Below are 16,443 nucleotides of genomic sequence, written 5' to 3' on the forward strand. Positions count from 1 at the left end.
AGCCAACACTGAAGATCCAGCTCCCACAGCACCAGCACACCTGCAGAATGCTCCGGCTCCCATCCTACCCCTACTCTCACCTCCATCTGCTCAGCACCACCAGCCTGTTGCTGTCCCAACCCAGCTGCTCCCCCACTGGCACTACATGAGTCAAACACACTTCACACATGGGGGACGAGTCACTGCAGTCCCACAGGCAGCCCACGAGAGCAGCCCAGCGAGACACAGGTCCGAGTGCTTGATCAGGTGGCCAGCAGCACACAGGATGTGCCACATCAGGAGAGGCCTCGAGCCCAGCCGAGTTCACCAGGATGAAGAATGTCAGAGAGAGAAGCAGGCTCGCTGCAGGCTCTGCTGCTGCTGAAGCCACACGTCAAAGACCACGCGGGTGCTGCTGAAAACACAATCCCCAGAGGTGGTTTAGGAGAAGGCAGAGCAGGACAACAGGACAATGGCAGATTTATTTACAATAGGACACAGAGAATACATACATTAATTAAAAATTACAAAGAATACAGAGAAAACACTTTGGGGAAGGGAGAGAAATGAAATCACTGCTTGCAGAGCCCCTCCACTGGGGCAGGGCGGAAAAAGGGGAAAGGAAAATCAACCAAAAGCTAGAGAGGGACCTCAAATCAGAACCGACACAGACTCCACAGCACAGTTGGCTCAGGCATCCCCTGCTCCCTCTTCCCATCCTTGCTTCCTGGTGGATTAGGCTTTGGCATGACAGAGGCCAAAGAAGCCACCAGGGAAGGCTGAAGGGGTTGGTGCCAAGGACTTGGCTCCCCAGCAGTGAGAGATGGGTCCCTGAGGGGACCTGGTGGAACCTTCTGGTAATGGGTTCAAAAAGCCCCTGAGCCCTCACTGGGGCACATGAGGGCTGGGAACAGGGGGCTCAGGACAGCTCTGGTTGGGTGTCACCTGGCTGGCTCACAACAGCAAGGAGCACAGTGTTCATAGATGTCACTACACCTCCCCTGCAGCATGGAGTGAACCGGCTGCTCGGGGCTGGAGGGAGCCTTTGCTGTGACCTGGGACCTTTCACAAGTAAAGAGCATTTACGTGACCAAAATAACACAAACCACCTTCCACCTCTTTCAGAAAGAGCTTCCCATGGACTGGTTCGGGCACGGAGCCACGGGAAGAGAGGAGCTGCAGGAGAGCCCAGCAGAACCCACACCGGCCATCCCGAGCCCTGCACCGCTTGTGGAGAGGGACAAAGTACAGCTGAGGGGAGCCCGCGTTCTGTTCCCTGGAGGTAGAGAATCTAAGAGGAGGAGGAGGGAGCAGCAAGGGCAGGCAGGGAGCCAGCCCACCCCTGGCCATGGGAGTGCTCCTGGGGCCCATCCCTGCACACACCTCAGGCCCAATACTGCATCATTGCTTGGCACTGACGTGACAGCAGCGGTGCAGCCGTGTCTCAGCAAGGCTCTGCAGGGGCTCCCAGGGAGGAAACGTCCCGGAGCAGAGCCATGGACAGAACAAACCCTTGTAGTTACCTCGTGCTTCCTCCCAGTCCTGGGCTCCAGCACCAGCACAACCACGGCGCTTCCATCCTGCTGCAGTGGCTGCGCCGCCCGAGCGAGGGGAATCCCAGCAGTGGAGCATCCAAAGTGGCCTGTGCCGGCCCAGGCTGGAGGGAGGGAAAAGTGATGCTGAAGGCTGCAGTTCCCAGGTGCTCCCAGGGTGAAATTGCACTTCCCAGGCTCCAAATGGCACCTCCACTGAATTGTAAACAAGCCAAAGGCCTGGCTCTGGAGCCTTCAGGCTCCTTGGGTTTTGCCATAGTCAAGCTCCCTCTTCTGTGCAGACACAAAGGCAGGAAAAGAAACCCAGTCTGGTGTTTGTCTGAAGAGTCTCCCTGAATCCTAGAGCACCCATGGGGCTGGAAGAAAACGGCTTCACAAGTGTTTCCATTGCTGTCCCAAATCCATTCGTCATCAACATAAAAAGGATGAATTAGCAAAAAAAGGGTTTACTTATACAGAGGGATATTTCTCTGCTAAAAAACTCCCTCAAATATGGAACAGGATAATAAAGTTAAAATGTAAGGTATCTACAGACCCCTCTTCCCCCCAGAAGTAGCCCGGAATCCATGTACACTGTGCCAAAGTTACATTCCAAAACCGAGGAGTTATTTATTTCTCTTGTCACTCTCCCATGGGATTTTGTTTCCTTAAAAGAGCTGGGAGAAGCTGTCCCCTTGGCTCCCAGGACACGCGTTCAGGTGTCTGCTTCCTGCTGGGTCTCTGCACCTTCAGTCTATTTTCACTGCGGCGTAGATCTTCCGGACAAACATGTAGGCTGCATAGAAGCCAATGGTGCCAGTGAGGAGCCAGAAGGACAGGACCATGAGGGCGGTGTAGCCGAAGTATAGCAGGGAGGGAATGAACTCAACAATATCCAGCTAAAACAAGAGGGAGAAAGAGGCAAAATCAAGCAGAGGTAACAGGAGTTCTCTCCCCAAACCAGGCAGTGCCCTCTGCAAGGGGACAACGGGAGGAATCCCTCCACTTTGATGGGAACTGAAAAGAGATTCCCTCAAGGCAGGGATTGGGAACACCCACAGGCACTACAACCCTCTCCCCCCTCTGCAAGGCCTCTGTCCCTTCCCAAATCCAGCAGTCTCCTCTAGAAAGGGGGCACTTTCACACAAGGGGAAGGACAATACCTTGTTCACAAAGTAGAAGACCGCATAGATGAGCACGTAGAAGGCAGAGCCTCCAGACACCAGGAAGGTTCTCCACCACCAGCGGTAATCCTGACAGGGCAGAAAGCATCATTACCCCTCAGGCTGCCTTCTGGGCCACTGCCCCAGGGAGCTGGGACCTTTCTGAGGCAGGGAGAACACCCATTGCCTTCAAGGCCAGGTCGGACGGGGCTTGGAGCAAGCTGCTCCAGTGGAAGGTGTCCCTGCCCATGGCAGGGGTTGGAGCTGGAGGAGCTTTAACCCCCCCCAACCCAAACCATTCTATGATTCCATGACTCAAAGGAAACCCAGTTTGGGGCTGGGGAGCTACTGTGGCACAGGAGTGTTTCCAAACAGAGAGGACAGAAAGCTAGCAGGGAAGATCACAGCTACTGAGGAACACTGCTCACTTGTGCCCATGCCTTTCATTACTATGTGAGGGGAATAAAACAGTTCCTTTGGGAAGAGATGTCAGCTCAAAACACCCCAGCCCAGCAGAATTCCTGGGGTGAAGGCACAGTTTCCAGCCTAGCAGGTAGCAGGTAGCTTCAATTCCCCTTGAAATCCAGAGGTGTTAACAACAACCCCCCTTAGGAGGCCGCGCTGCACCAGCTTCCTATGGAGCAGCAGCACTAACGTGAGCTGAGCAACTGAACCTACAACCACGGAGCTCTCACCTCAGCACAGAGCTGGAAGTACACCATGACAATGCTGATCTGGGAGCAGGATACCACCAGGATTATAAACACCAGGAAGAGAAAGCCAAAAAGGTAATAGAACTGGTTCTCCCAGATTGCCTGGAACAAAGACACAGAGGAGTTTGTCTCCACACTACTGAGACCAAGCAGCAAACATGAGACTAACTCTAGCAGTTAACCCAAGGAAAAACAAGGCCTCATGCAGCTGCAGGTTTGATGCGTTTCACAACGTTAGTTCAAAGGAATCTGGTTGCAAAAAGGTGCCCAAAGCTCTGAAGTAAATTGTTCATTCCCTCCATCCCCCAGCAATGGAACAGCAAATTCCTCCCTGTCCATAGAAGCAGCAGCTGGAACAGCTCAGGGAATGCCTCCAGACCAGGAGCCCTCCCTGCCATAAGGGTACAGCACCTTTCAGCCCTACCATTGTCCTTCACAGCACCAAGGAGCGTCCTGAGACACCTCCAGGTGCCTTCAGCAAGGAAACACTCCAGAGACCCACAGCCCAGCTCTGTCTGAAACAGCCTGGAGGGAACCTGCTGCTGCCCTATTGCAGGGCAGGAACAGCCTGGAGGTGCTGCTGTCCTATTGCAGGGCAGGAACAGCCTGGAGGGAACCTGCTGCTGCCCTATTGCAGGGCAGGAACAGCCTGGAGGGAACCTGCTGCTGCCCTATTGCAGGGCAGGAACAGCCTGGAGGGAACCTGCTGCTGCCCTATTGCAGGGCAGGAACAGCCTGGAGGGAACCTGCTGCTGCCCTATTGCAGGGCAGGAACAGCCTGGAGGGAACCTGCTGCTGCCCTATTGCAGGGCAGGAAGAGCCTGGAGGGAACCTGCTGCTGCCCTATTGCAGGGCAGGAACAGCCTGGAGGGAACCTGCTGCTGCCCTATTGCAGGGCAGGAACAGCCTGGAGGGAACCTGCTGCTGCCCTATTGCAGGGCAGGAACAGCCTGGAGGGAACCTGCTGCTGCCCTATTGCAGGGCAGGAACAGCCTGGAGGGAACCTGCTGCTGCCCTATTGCAGGGCAGGAACCAGAGACTGCTCCAGGGGAACCCCCTCCCTTCAAAAGCTTTGGCACAAACCGGATCCTGAACAGGAGCAGAGAGGGTTAAACGCTTACACTGAAGATGAAGAACAGCTCAATGAACATTGCTCCAAACGGCAGAATTCCAGCCATGAGAATCCTGCAGAACAAGAGAGAAAGACCATGAGCAGCACAATACAACCGTGTGGCCATGAGGAGTCCCCTGTGACCACACAGAGCACTGCCAGCAGCAGCTCTGCAGCCCCAGGGCACCACAATGAGTTCCACACCGTAACTGGCACAGCTGCTCCACTGCTGAGCACGTACCAGTGCCATAAGCACCAGTCCTGGCACGGCTCTGGTTGCCCAAGGAAACCCATTTGCCATCCGGCTGTGCCCAGGGGCCAGCAGAAGGCGACATTGAGCAGCACAAGGAGAGCGAGGGGAGGAGCCTGAACTCACCGGACACCGCTCACTCACCCCACGAATTTGTTCATGTACCACCTCTGCTCCGGGATCTGCCTGGGAATCTGGTTTGTGCGCACGGGGTTGTCATAGGGCTGCTTGCGAAACCCAAAGTAGTAACCCAGGTAGACCAAGGGCAAGGAGATGCCAAACCACATGCAGAGCAAGGCCACCATGGTCGGGAAAGGCACCTGGAACCACACCAAGAGTCACAACATGAGGCTGAGAGCTCGGCCTGCCCTGGAGGCTGAAGCTGCCAGCCAGACCAACCCTCTGGTCACCCACTGCACTCACAGCCACATGTGGGGAGATGCAGTGACACCAAGTGATCCCTGAGAGCCCGCCCCACAGGCTGCAGGGTGAAGGTACCCACCGCTCCAGAGGAGTGCTTCCCCCAGATGAAGCAGTTCAGGACGAAGCAGATCCCAAAGACGACACCAGGATACAGGGTGGCTGTCTGCAAGAGCAACACAGGGTCAGAGAAAGCACCCCACAGATCAGACGTTCCTCTTTAATGGCCCATGGCTGGGACAGGGCACACATGGAGGAAGCAGCCCTTTTCCTTAGCACTAAGGGGCAATGGAAGGGCTGCAAGGAGGATCTCAGGCAATCCTCCTGCTGTGCTGCAGTATGTGCTCGGGTGTTTGCCCTTTCATACGGAGCTACAAGGACTCAACCCACCCCACATCTCTGCAGTACAGCCAGGCCGTGCCCAGCTACCCACGGGTACGCGTGGAGCTCACCCACAGACCAGCAAACGTGGATAAACAGCAGAGAGCACCACAAGACTCACACAAAAAGCTCCCTTCTTCCACCGATGTCCTTTCAGAGTCCGGTACAAGCGGCCAGCAAAGAACCCTCCAAAAACCCTGGGCAGAGCAAACTCAGTGTTGATCGCTGGGGAGAAGGGCAGGCAGGACAGCAGTGCTGGGGGAAGCAGTGGAAGCACTTACCCCATGAACATGAAGAGGAAGCAGGCTGTAGTCATCAGCGCACCCCGGCTCGAGGGCGACAGCATCCCCAGCATAGCAACAACTGCAGAGGGGAAGAGGACAAAGACCAGCGGCTCTGATGACCCTGTGCTCAGCAGCACTGGAGAACAGGGGCCTCCCCACACGCAGAGCCTGGAGCCTGCCTCCTGCACACTCTCTTTGCCTTTAAAGCACAACACATCCACAGCCCCCAGCACTGGCCAGAGGGAGGAAGCCCCGGCTTTAGCCTCAGTTTCCCCAGGGGTCTGAGGCAAAGTGCACACGTGCAGGAGTCTCTCAGCCCACGGTGCCCCAGGGTTTGTGTCTGATTACAGGAAACAGAGAGGCAAAAGATGCCTCAGCTGGGAAACGCCACTGAGAGACTCAGGAATGCCGAGCACAGAGCCAGCTCCAGCCCTGGTGAGCATCGATGGGAGCTACACATCCCCTCAGGCATTGTTCCCCTTCTTACAGCCACCCCATGCAACTCCTGCCACTTACAGATGACAATCAGGATCATACAGAAGAGCTGAATTCCAGAGCCCAGGAGAGAGCTGAGGATCATAGGATACTGTGGAGGCCTGAAGACATCTCCATGGACAAGTTTCCAACCAGATTCCTCCATCGTATCTTCCTGCAGCAACAACAGGAAAAAGGTTACTCAGGTGTGATATTCCAGTGGAAATTAAGGTCCTAGCGCAGCCAGGCTGAGGGTATTTCCCTGTATCTGGTTCTTCTACAGAACTCTATCACTCTGGTTAAGAAACTTCTTTCCTCTTGAGCTTAGAACAGTTCAGACCAGAACTTCCAGTGCCAGGGCACACATTTAGGGACCTGTCTGCAGTCATTGCTTAGGTCTGAAGACACCTGAACCTGAACTGCTGTTGTACACAGCCAGCCAGAGGTGTCCTGAGCACACACGACACAACTGTCCCTCCCATTCCAGGGCTCCAAGCAAAGAAAGAGACAAGACATCCAAGTCTTCATCCTAGATCCCTCCTCCTCCGTGCTTCCCCCCTGTCTGCTCCCAGCCCCTGGAACACACACTCACAATGTCATCTTCCTTGTTGTAGTTGGCAATGTCCTTCCGGAGCGTGCGGATGATGATCATGCTGAGAATACCTGAAACAAGCACAAAGGGAGGTTGGCTCAGAGGCTCCTGCGTGGCTGGGCTGCTCTCATGATGTGCAGCTACACGGTGCCCACCAACACACGGTTCTGGATAGAAGAGGAGGTCTGGAGTCATCACCCATTTCCCCAGCCTTCAGAGAGACAGGAACAAACCCCAGGGAGCAGGAATGGGGCACTCTGGGGTTTTTTCCTTAAACATGGACACGCAAGATGGGCATTAACCACATTGTACTCCTTCAGCTGCCCTACTCGGAGAGCAGAAGTGGGTGAAACTGTCTGACCCCAGGGGTGCTGCCTGAACAGGAGGTTTCATGTGCTGATGGCTGTTTCCTGCCCCTTCTGACCAGGTTCAGACCCAGCCACATCCCCTGGAGGCACCTGCAGCTGAGGCTTACAGGAGGCTCCCTGCACACTGATGAGAAAGGCTTCACCCTCCCCAGTTCTCACTCACCTGAAAGGAAGAAGACGACCACAACGGAGTTAATGATGGAAAACCAGTGGATCTGCACGTCACTCATGGTCAGGTACGTGTCCCAGCGGGAAGCCCATTTGATGTCACTCTCCTGAAAGACCAGCAAAGTCCTTCTCACACCAGCACACTCCCAGTGTCTCCCACCACACCTCAGACCGACACAGAGCAGGGTGCAAGCTGCCAGCCAGCTTCTGTTCCTCACCTCCCAGTGGACAGAGTAAGTGAAGAGCAACTGGTTCTCCTTAGAAGGATCTATTTCCTGAGGGGCAGAGCCGGTAGCTTCAGGCAGGGTGCACATACTCTTCTCATCAGCCTTCAAGTCTGTAAGGGAAAACATGGCACACCAGAGGTCAGCCCATCCCTCTGGACCATCTCCCACCTGACCCATCCTCATCCCAGGCTCCCATAAGGTGCTCCTTGATTGCTCCAAACAGGGGAAAAACTTCCCTTAACCGAAGTTAGAGGCTCAGACACCAAGATCTAGACGGGGAACAAATCCCCTATTCCATGTGATATGCTGGGAAACAAGACCTGTTCAGCAGAGCCTGCTGCTGCCAGAGGGATGCCACACACTATGAGCAACTTCCCTTCAACACGTTTCCCATTGAGCTCATGCATGTAGGAGTGTTTTCCTCCCAGCCTTTACTTTTAAGCTCAATTTTCCATGGATTCTGTTCCAAGTTATCTCTCTCATTGTTGGTGCTTCCTTAATAACAAAGGGGTCTATTTATCCAGTAATCTGGACTCTCATTTCTGGGCCTCTGACACATCAGTGGCATTCAGCTCTTGGCCCTACAAGAGACTTCTCTCCCTTGTGCCCCTCCTGAAGAGCCTCTTACCTTCTAGTTTGATACTTTGGGGAATGACTTCAAAGCGCACAACCCTGTAGGTGTGCTCCTGGTTCTCTTCCACATCCTCTCTGTGGTAGTAAAGGATGAAGGAGAGGTGGTTGTGCAGGTAGAACTGAAACAGATCAACATTAAATGAAGCATTAGCACCCCAAGGGAGGAACAGGGAAGGTCTAGAAGGAACGAGTTCAGAAAGCAGCCTCAGTGAAGGAAACTAAAGACTCCAACTGTTCTCAGATATATTGTGCTACAGAGCAGCATCAGGCTAATGCTTTTCAAGGCTAAAGGAACCAGAGGAGTGAACAGAGATGTTGAAAAGGGAACACCTCAGCCACCCCAACCACCAGGGACAATGCTTTGGTCTGCTTCTGGCCTGAAAAACATCACTGTATCTCACACCCCAACCACGTGGCAGCCACCCCCTTCTTCCAGTGAGAGACCTCTCTCTCATCTTCCCACTCTCTATAAGAGCTTCTGGTTGCATTCCCTACTCTGATACTCCCTGGCAGACTTCTAACACCCCCTGATAGACACCCCAATCCCCTCCAGGCATCCCTCAGACAGCATCTGGAGTCCCTACCTTGTTACCGTCCATAAAGCCAAGCCTGTATCCATGCTCAAACTGCACATCCTTCTCCTTCTTCTTCTCCTCTTCCTCACGATTGGAATAGAACTCCAGCCGTGTTGCCACAGGGAGGTTATCGGCGATGCTGAAAACACATTCCAGATGAGACTTGGCCACAGCAGAGTCCCCCCAGACACAGACCCACACTTGAGGTGACTCACAGATGGACATAGTAATCCTCCCTGATGCGCTCGGCGATCAGCTTGCTCTGCTCCACTGTCAGGGTGACCGGTTTGTTGGGGAGGTTGCACAGAACTTCACACTTCTTCTCCACGTTCATGGAGACCTGGAAAGGGGTATTTACAATTCGGTCCCCCCGAAGAACCTCACCTGGAAAACAGGAAAACAAGGGCAGGGTTGGAGACCACCAGGCTTCTCAGCACGGATCCTGCTCGGGGTGAGCAGGGTAAGCAGGAATGACAGCAGCACGTCCGCTCTGTTAGCACAGATGCAAGGATGAAATGAAGGGCACCACGCACTGCTTGTGCAGCAGGTTACAAGCCCTCCATGAGGAAAGGCATCTCCCCTTCCCACTACAGTGAATCCCAGTTTGCAAACAGCCAGCACATCACGGATTAGAGGAAGCAGGCTCCCCACAAACAGTTCATTAGAGATGACATTTGCAATTGCTTTTACTCCTATAAACACCCTCACACTGCTCATGCACGGCAGCCCACTGACTGCTGGCAGTGTGCTGTTCAACAGATACATACCCAGGTTCTCAGCCTTGTATGTTATCTTGGTGGGCTGGCAGAAGGGCAGGGAGTAGTACTCGTATGGGAGCTGGGTTCGGGAGCTGGTGAGCTTCACAGCCTGCAGGAAGAACAGGAGGATGAAAGGACCGAGTTCTCTGTCCCCTCTCAACACCAGCCAGCAGCTGATACACGACACCCATAAAGCTCACTTTTGAAGCTGTTAAATAATGGAAAAGGAGACAGATGCTCCTGGGAGAGCTCCAACCCCCTTTCCTCTGCACGGCTCCTGGTTGCACATCCTCTACGCTACGGTTTAGTAGCAATTCATTCACAAAGGAACGCTTGAAGGAAGAAGCACTGGGGATTGGCTTCAAATTTATGACTCAGTGCAGTCCTAGGAAGCAACAAAAGCCTCAAAAGAGACTCAAGAGTCACGTTTCCTACACGAGTGCAGGTAGGGCCTAAGAAACCACCACGTCACGCTGGCTGCAGGGCTGGGGCCTCCTGCGGGATGAAGGCTCTGGCAGGTTTTATCTCCGGAGCCATCAATCGGGGACACAAGGGATGGTGACAAACCCCAGGCACTTCTGGAGAGCTCCCACTGATCGCATGCCACAAGGGAAGTGCAGAAGCACCACGATAGCCAAGGCCACGGCTGCTCTGGAGAACAGAAGTGTCTGTATCGCTGCCAAGCTCACTTACTGGAAGAGCGCTGGTGGTTGTTGACTCGCCTCATCACTTGAGGCAGCATTTGGCTCCTGAAATCCCTTTGAGAACAGCCATTCCAATGCCCCCTCGCCTGGGACGCTCCTGTAGCCACAGGCAAGCCTCATTTGCTTAAAAATAGCCTATGTCTGGCAGCCTGTGGCCAAAGAGGAAACTGTGCTGCCCTTCCCATGGGAGCCCCAGCCCCAGCATCCCCATGGGGCTGCACTCTGCTGAGGCCAGGCCACAGCTTCAGAGAAATAAATGAAATGGGCAACAAGTTGCTGATGTGTGGAAAGGAAACCCGGCCTCCTCCTGCTCCATCCTTCCCTCCCAGCAACACTGCACAGGAACAGCTCTGCAGCCAGCCCGGCAACGGCAACGTCTGCTGAAGGACAAACACCTGCACTTGGAAAGGGCTTCTCATGGGCTTCACTGGGCTCGAAGACACAACATGAGCCAAGCAGCAGAGCAGGCAGAAGAGAACTGGAAAGGTCTGATTCAAACCACTTCATTCTATCATTCACCTGCAGGTCCACCCTCCAAAAGCACTGAGAGGCAGTGCAGTGCTGCAGAAAAGCCTCTGATAAATTCCCTTCACAGCTAGGGTGGGAAAGAGAGCTCCGAGGCAGAGCCACATCCTGAGGCCTCTGGTGCAGCCGCTGAAGGAACTGGGTGGATTTCAGAAGGAAGGAAGAGAATCACGTTGGGCACTGCAGGGTGAGATGATGACAGCGACCACTGGGCGCTGCTTACTGTGAAAAAGAGAAAGCACCTGCCCCCAGTTTAGAACCGGGACCCCCAAATTTGACTTCCTAGCCCCACTTATCTGCTATGATATAAAGAAGAAAACACAAGAAAACCCAAAAGAGGCAGACTAACAGTTCCATCCGAGTTCATCCTACCTTAATTTCTACAGGGTCATTGCGGTGGAAGTTGATAGGAGCCACCCCAGGTACATAGAAGGAGTCTGTAGTGTGCAGGACCAGCAGGAGCAGGGTGTACCTCAGCCCTTCCTGTGAGAGGAGAAGAAACATCAACACAACAGGAACATGGACTAACATCAGAGACAGGCAACGGCACCGAACGTGTTCACCCCAGGGCTGGGAAGGCTGCACTCAGGTGATCAAACACAAGCTGAATTCCCTGACTTGTTTTGTGACTCTCATTGAGTCCCTTTCCAGTCTCTGCCTCTTCATCTGAATTAGGCTTTGCTCAGCCACTTCTCTGCACCACGCTCCATCCAGCGGGCTGTCAGCTGCGTGTTCCACCCCTCCAGCCAACATCCCTGTGTTAGAACTCCAGGGGTTGCCAGAGAAGGAGGGCACAGCCCTGGGGTGGACTTCTGTGAGCTCTGCACATCAGGAGTTAATGCAGGGTAAGCTCTGACACCGAGATAACCACTGGCTGCACCCACAGGGTGCTCACATCACTGCTCCCAACTGCTCCCCTCTTCTTCCCTCTCCCCTCCAGGCTAGAGCACAGCTCAGGAACATGGCAAAACAAAACAAGCTTCAACAGGGTCAGGCTGGCAGGTTCAGTTCTATGGGGGCTCCAACACAAACCAGGCCCCGTACACCAGCAGCAGCAAACCCAGCACCAGACTTTGCTGCTTCCTCGGTCCCCCCCCCCCCATCACCAGAGGTGACAGCCCCCTCCAGCACAGCGGGAAAGCTTCAAAGAGTATCAGACAGCAGCATCCTGGCTGGGTTCAAGCACCAGCTCTGCTCTGATCTCACTGTATTACAGGCTCCAGCCCAGCCTCTGGACCCCCCTGTGTGTATGGCACCACTGGATAACCACAGCAACCCGGAGTCTGGCTTGGGATGACTCCTGAGCTCAGGCTGCAGGCACAGCAAACCCAACTGCTGCCTTCCCCAGCAGCTCCCTGACCACTGCCCTCCCACCGACAAGCAGGGGCTGGAAGACAAACCTAGATGGGAAAGGGAGAGGAATCAGCCTGAGGAAGCAAGGCTGGAACCGGCCTGAGCCACCTCCACCAGCCTGGCGCCTGCTCTGCTCAGCTCTACCCTCCCACCAACAGAGGGAAGTAAACCTGAGGCTGGCTCATGGGTACAAGCTGGGTACCACAGGGAGCAGAGAGGAAAGCACACGGAGCTCCAGCATCCCAGCACCACCCGCAGAGCCCGTCCCAAATGGATCATGTGTGTTTATTGCCCCACAGCCCCTTCCTCTTCATCACATTCCCTTTGCCTTATCCTGAGGCTGGTACACTCGGCCCAGGCACCAGCGAGGGTCAGCACAGTATCCAGAATTACTGCAGTGGAGCAGGATGAAAGGAATATCGGAGGGTTGAAATGTAAAACGTACCCACGATGCAAACACGAGGCACCTCCAGAAATGGTTCAGTACCAAATGATCAGATCTGTCTGTTTTCTGACCAGGGAGGTTTTCAGATCTATTCTAAGCACCTCTTAATGGAATGAGAACCAGGGAAAAGCTTCATCTGGACAGCAAGTGGGCAGCACTCTCAAACTGCTTGGACTTCAGTCCCGCTCTCCCTTGGAACACTGTGGAGCTGTTTCCTGTGCTCCACTACACTTTGCCTTCTCCCATCCAGTAAAAGGGGACTCTGTGATGCTCTGACCAAGCAGGACAAGGCCCCAGGCAGGTGCAGCACGGGAAGGACACCACACTCCTGCCCTACATCATGCTCCAGAGCAGCCACTGACCCGTAGCCCCCTTTGTCACTGAAGTGCCAGGCATCCAGTGCAGCACCCGATAAACCCCAAACCACACCAGTGCCACCCCTGCCCTAAGAGCCTGGGGGTGACAAGAGCAGGCCAGAAGTGGGGAGGTGCTCAGGGACCTGCAAGCACGGGGAAGATGAGATTGCTGATGAGCTCTGGCAGCAATGAGGCTCCTCGCATGCAGATGACGATGACTCAGGCAGCACCCGGCAACAGAAAAGCCACGAGGGGGCCCATGGAAAGCCTTGCAAGGTAGCAAGAGAGGGGAATGCTGCTGCTGTGCAACAGGTGGGGAGCTCGGGAAGCGGGAGCTGAAGGAAAGGGCCAGTGCAGGTTCCTAAAACACAGCTCACAGCCCGAGGCGAAGCCAGGGCCCCTCCTTATCAGGCTCTTTGCTTTCACACGGACCAACAGGTTTCATCTCCAGATGAAGGCAGGAGCTCAGCAAGGCCAGCACAGCCCAATGCCAAAACACTCACCCAGCTCCCGGCCTGGCCAGGCCATCAGCTCAGCTGGGGGATGCTGCAGGGCAAGTTACCCCCCTGCAAGGCCACAGCTCACAGGGCAGAGCCCTGCTTCAGTTCAGTCACAGAGCCCCGGCACGGCTCTGACCTCAGCAGATGGGAGGCACCTTCACGGCCTTCACCAACTGCTTGTACCCCAGAACACCCCCAGGAGGCTCACAGCGGGGTCGTGCATCTGAGGTGCCAGGGAATGGGAGGACGAGCAACAGGGAGCACCACACCAAACGTGCACAACTCTAGAGCAAGGCAAACCCCACTGCATGGGGACAGAACCATAGGGACTGACTAAGCCTGATGATTTTACCAGATGAGCAAATGCAGACACAAGCTTGCAAGAGACCCTTCCTGAGGAGAGAAGGAGCTGAATGAGAGCAGCGGATCAACCCCTCCTGCGTCAGCTGCTCTCCCCCTTGGCACACACCTTGTCACATGCAGGCTCCGAGGGCAGCAGCAACCACCCTGGTGTTTGTGGGGTCTCTTGTGGGGACTCTGAAATCGCTTTCTGTGATTACCTTTGGCACTTGGCTCTCAGAGGAGGTTAACTCCACCCTTCCTTGCAGCCGTTCTATGGGCAGGGACCCCTTCCCCTGGAGCAGCTTGCTCCAACCCCTGTGTCCAACCTGGCCTTGAGCACTGCCAGGGATGGGGCAGCCACAGCTTCTCTGGGCACTTACCAGGAGCTTTTACTCTGGTGACAGAAAGGGAGGAAAGCCACAACCCACAACTGGGAAACAACGGACCCACCGGTAACAGAGCAAACGGGAGCTCTCTCCCCCCAGTACCACCCATCCTACCGTCAGGCACACCAAGAGGACACACACAGCACTAACAGCACCTGCTCTGCACCCCCGGAGGACCAGCCCGGTGCTCACCCCCTGTCCCCAGCGCTGCCTCCTCAGATGCTCTCAACAACCCCTTGGACAAACTCGTCTTTCTTGTGCCTCTGCCCGCTCACCCCTGCACCCAGAGGAGCCCCTGAAAGCCTTGAAAGGAGACAAGTGCTGCATTCACATTGATTTCAGAGAGCCCCTTTGACGCCTGGAGAGCTGGCAGCAGCCTTCACTGCTGCCACAGCAGAGAAAGCCACAGGGAGGTTCTCAGCAGGACCATCCCCAGCCCGCTCAGGCTCTCCCTCCTCCCTGCCTGGGAGGAAGCCACTGGAGTCTGAAGGTGCTTGAAGCAGAACAAATGAACACCTCCACTCTTCCAACCTCCCTTGCGGTTTCTGCCTATGTTTATGCTACCTCACATCACCTCCCCCAGCCAGCAGCGACCCCTGCATCAGCACACATCCTTTACTCATGCGGCTATTCCACAACACATCAAGGAAATATCCTTCTGTGAAAGCAAGGAGGGAAATCCATTTGTCTGCAAGACTTCAGGCAGAAAATTAACATCTCAGAGCTCGTTTCCTCCTCCGTGAGGTGGCACCGATGCTCTCCTACCTTAGCAAATCCCCATGGGGAACATCTCCAGCTCCCCAAGGGCTCGGAATAACTCAATCACAGTAATTGAGACGTGGGGAGGCGAAGCCGCCGCTGTCACTGCCGAGCGCTTGTTAAAACCGCACGGAACACAGCAGCCCTTTGCCTGGCACCAGCACCCGGTGCAGAGAACCGCACACGACCCGGTGCCGCCCGGTGCTCGGGGCAGCCAACAGCGCCCGAAGTCCCCGCTCCCGCCGCAGCCGTGCCCCGGCAGAGCCCCCGCCCCCGGTCCCGGTCCCGGTCCCTCCTGCCCGGACAGCGCCGTGAGCGGAGCACCCGGAGACGGGCAGGGCTGAACCGGGCCCCGTTCTGCCCCTGCCCTCTCCCGCTGCCACCGCCGCCCGGGCCGCGGGGGCACCCCCGGGAGAGGCGCGATCGCGGCACGGCCCCGGGCGGACGAGGGAACGCTCCGCGGGCCGGGCCCGGCGCAGCCCGCGGGGCCGGGCGGGACGAGGCGCGGGGCCGAGCGGGACGAGGCGCGGGGCCGGCGGAGCTGCGGACCTGGAGCCCCGTCCTGAGCCGCGCGGGGCCCGCCCGGCCCGGAGCCCCCCCCCCGGGGACAGCAGGGGACACGGGCCCGGCCCGGGCTGGCCCGGCCGCCGCACTCACCATCGCCGCCGACGCCGCCATCTTGGATCCACGTGTCGGGATGCACGTGACGTCAGCGGAAGTGAGCCGCGGGGCTCATCGCCATGGCGACAGCGGCAGCGCCGCGCCGGGCCCAGCGGCGGAGCTCGGGGGTCCGAGCCGGGCCCAGCGCTGCCGCCGAGCGGGGCCGGGGCCGGGGCCACAGCTCCGGTGCCCAGCGGGACCGGCCCGGCGGAGCCGGCCGTGGGGTCAGGGGAGCGGCGCCACCATCTTTGCTGAGGGCAGCGGCCTTCGCGAGCAGCGCGGCCACGACGCCGCGGGCGCCATGTCCGGTGCGGGCACTGCGGCTGCCGGGCCTTGGGGCGGCACCGACCCCGCTGCCGCGCTCCCAGCGGTGCTGAGGGCTCCCAGCCTCGCCCCGACCCGGGGCACGGCCGGAAAGGCCGCAGGGTGAGGGCTGTATTGGTCACTACTTTATTGGTTACAGAAAGCAGCTCCAAAGTGGGCACCGAAGCACCGGACTTTGCCTCTGTGTAGAAGGAGGAGGTAATGGCAGGAAGGGCCCTGCTGGAAGGCGCGCAGGGCAATCCCATAGAAACCAAGTGCTGCTTCTTCCCTTTCCCCAGAGCATCCGTTATTAAATAACATAGGGTGAGTGCAAGGTACTGAGGCTGCGAGGCCCTGGCCGGTGTTAAATCAGACCTGGGAGCGGAGCAAACCAAAGCTCCGCCTGGGTTCATCTGCAGCAGCGCTGCCTCCCTCCGGTTGCCCTGTGCAGAGCGGGCACCGTGAGCGGCCCCCCAGGAGGG

The 16,443-nt window shown here is 56.4% G+C and overlaps 1 protein-coding gene across 1 annotated transcript; it reads right to left on the reverse strand.

Annotated features, from left to right (window-relative positions):
* Positions 1 to 1,958: 1,958 nt before the first annotated feature.
* On the reverse strand, positions 1,959 to 15,721 carry TM9SF4 (transmembrane 9 superfamily member 4). Its single transcript, XM_061361410.1, has 18 exons — positions 15,656 to 15,721; positions 11,230 to 11,340; positions 9,638 to 9,737; positions 9,086 to 9,254; positions 8,880 to 9,009; positions 8,291 to 8,414; positions 7,654 to 7,772; positions 7,431 to 7,542; positions 6,900 to 6,970; positions 6,350 to 6,482; positions 5,831 to 5,912; positions 5,671 to 5,746; positions 5,251 to 5,334; positions 4,893 to 5,068; positions 4,509 to 4,572; positions 3,370 to 3,489; positions 2,675 to 2,764; positions 1,959 to 2,410 (listed from the first exon to the last, which is right to left on the reverse strand). The coding sequence occupies exons 1-18, from the start codon at positions 15,674 to 15,676 to the stop codon at positions 2,261 to 2,263; spliced, it is 1,932 nt and encodes a 643-aa protein (XP_061217394.1). The 5' UTR covers positions 15,677 to 15,721; the 3' UTR covers positions 1,959 to 2,260.
* Positions 15,722 to 16,443: the final 722 nt, after the last annotated feature.

Source organism: Neopsephotus bourkii, unplaced genomic scaffold, assembly GCF_033783945.1.
Source record: "Neopsephotus bourkii isolate Nb327-2 ecotype Australia unplaced genomic scaffold, CSIRO-AGI_Nbou_v1 NB_1060, whole genome shotgun sequence".
In the NCBI taxonomy this organism is placed as follows: domain Eukaryota; kingdom Metazoa; phylum Chordata; class Aves; order Psittaciformes; family Psittacidae; genus Neopsephotus; species Neopsephotus bourkii.

What these genes read in the sequence shown, in the direction of transcription:
- TM9SF4 (XM_061361410.1), bottom strand. Translation starts at nt 15,676, where the DNA reads ATGGCGGCGTCGGCGGCGATG. An exon ending in ATACAAGGCTGAGAACCTGG is followed by an intron (nt 9,255 to 9,637) that starts GTATGTATCTGT and finishes CCTGTTTTCCAG; the next exon opens with GTGAGGTTCTTCGGGGGGAC. An exon ending in TACATGAACAAATTCGTGGG is followed by an intron (nt 4,573 to 4,892) that starts GTGAGTGAGCGG and finishes CTTGTTCTGCAG; the next exon opens with GATTCTCATGGCTGGAATTC.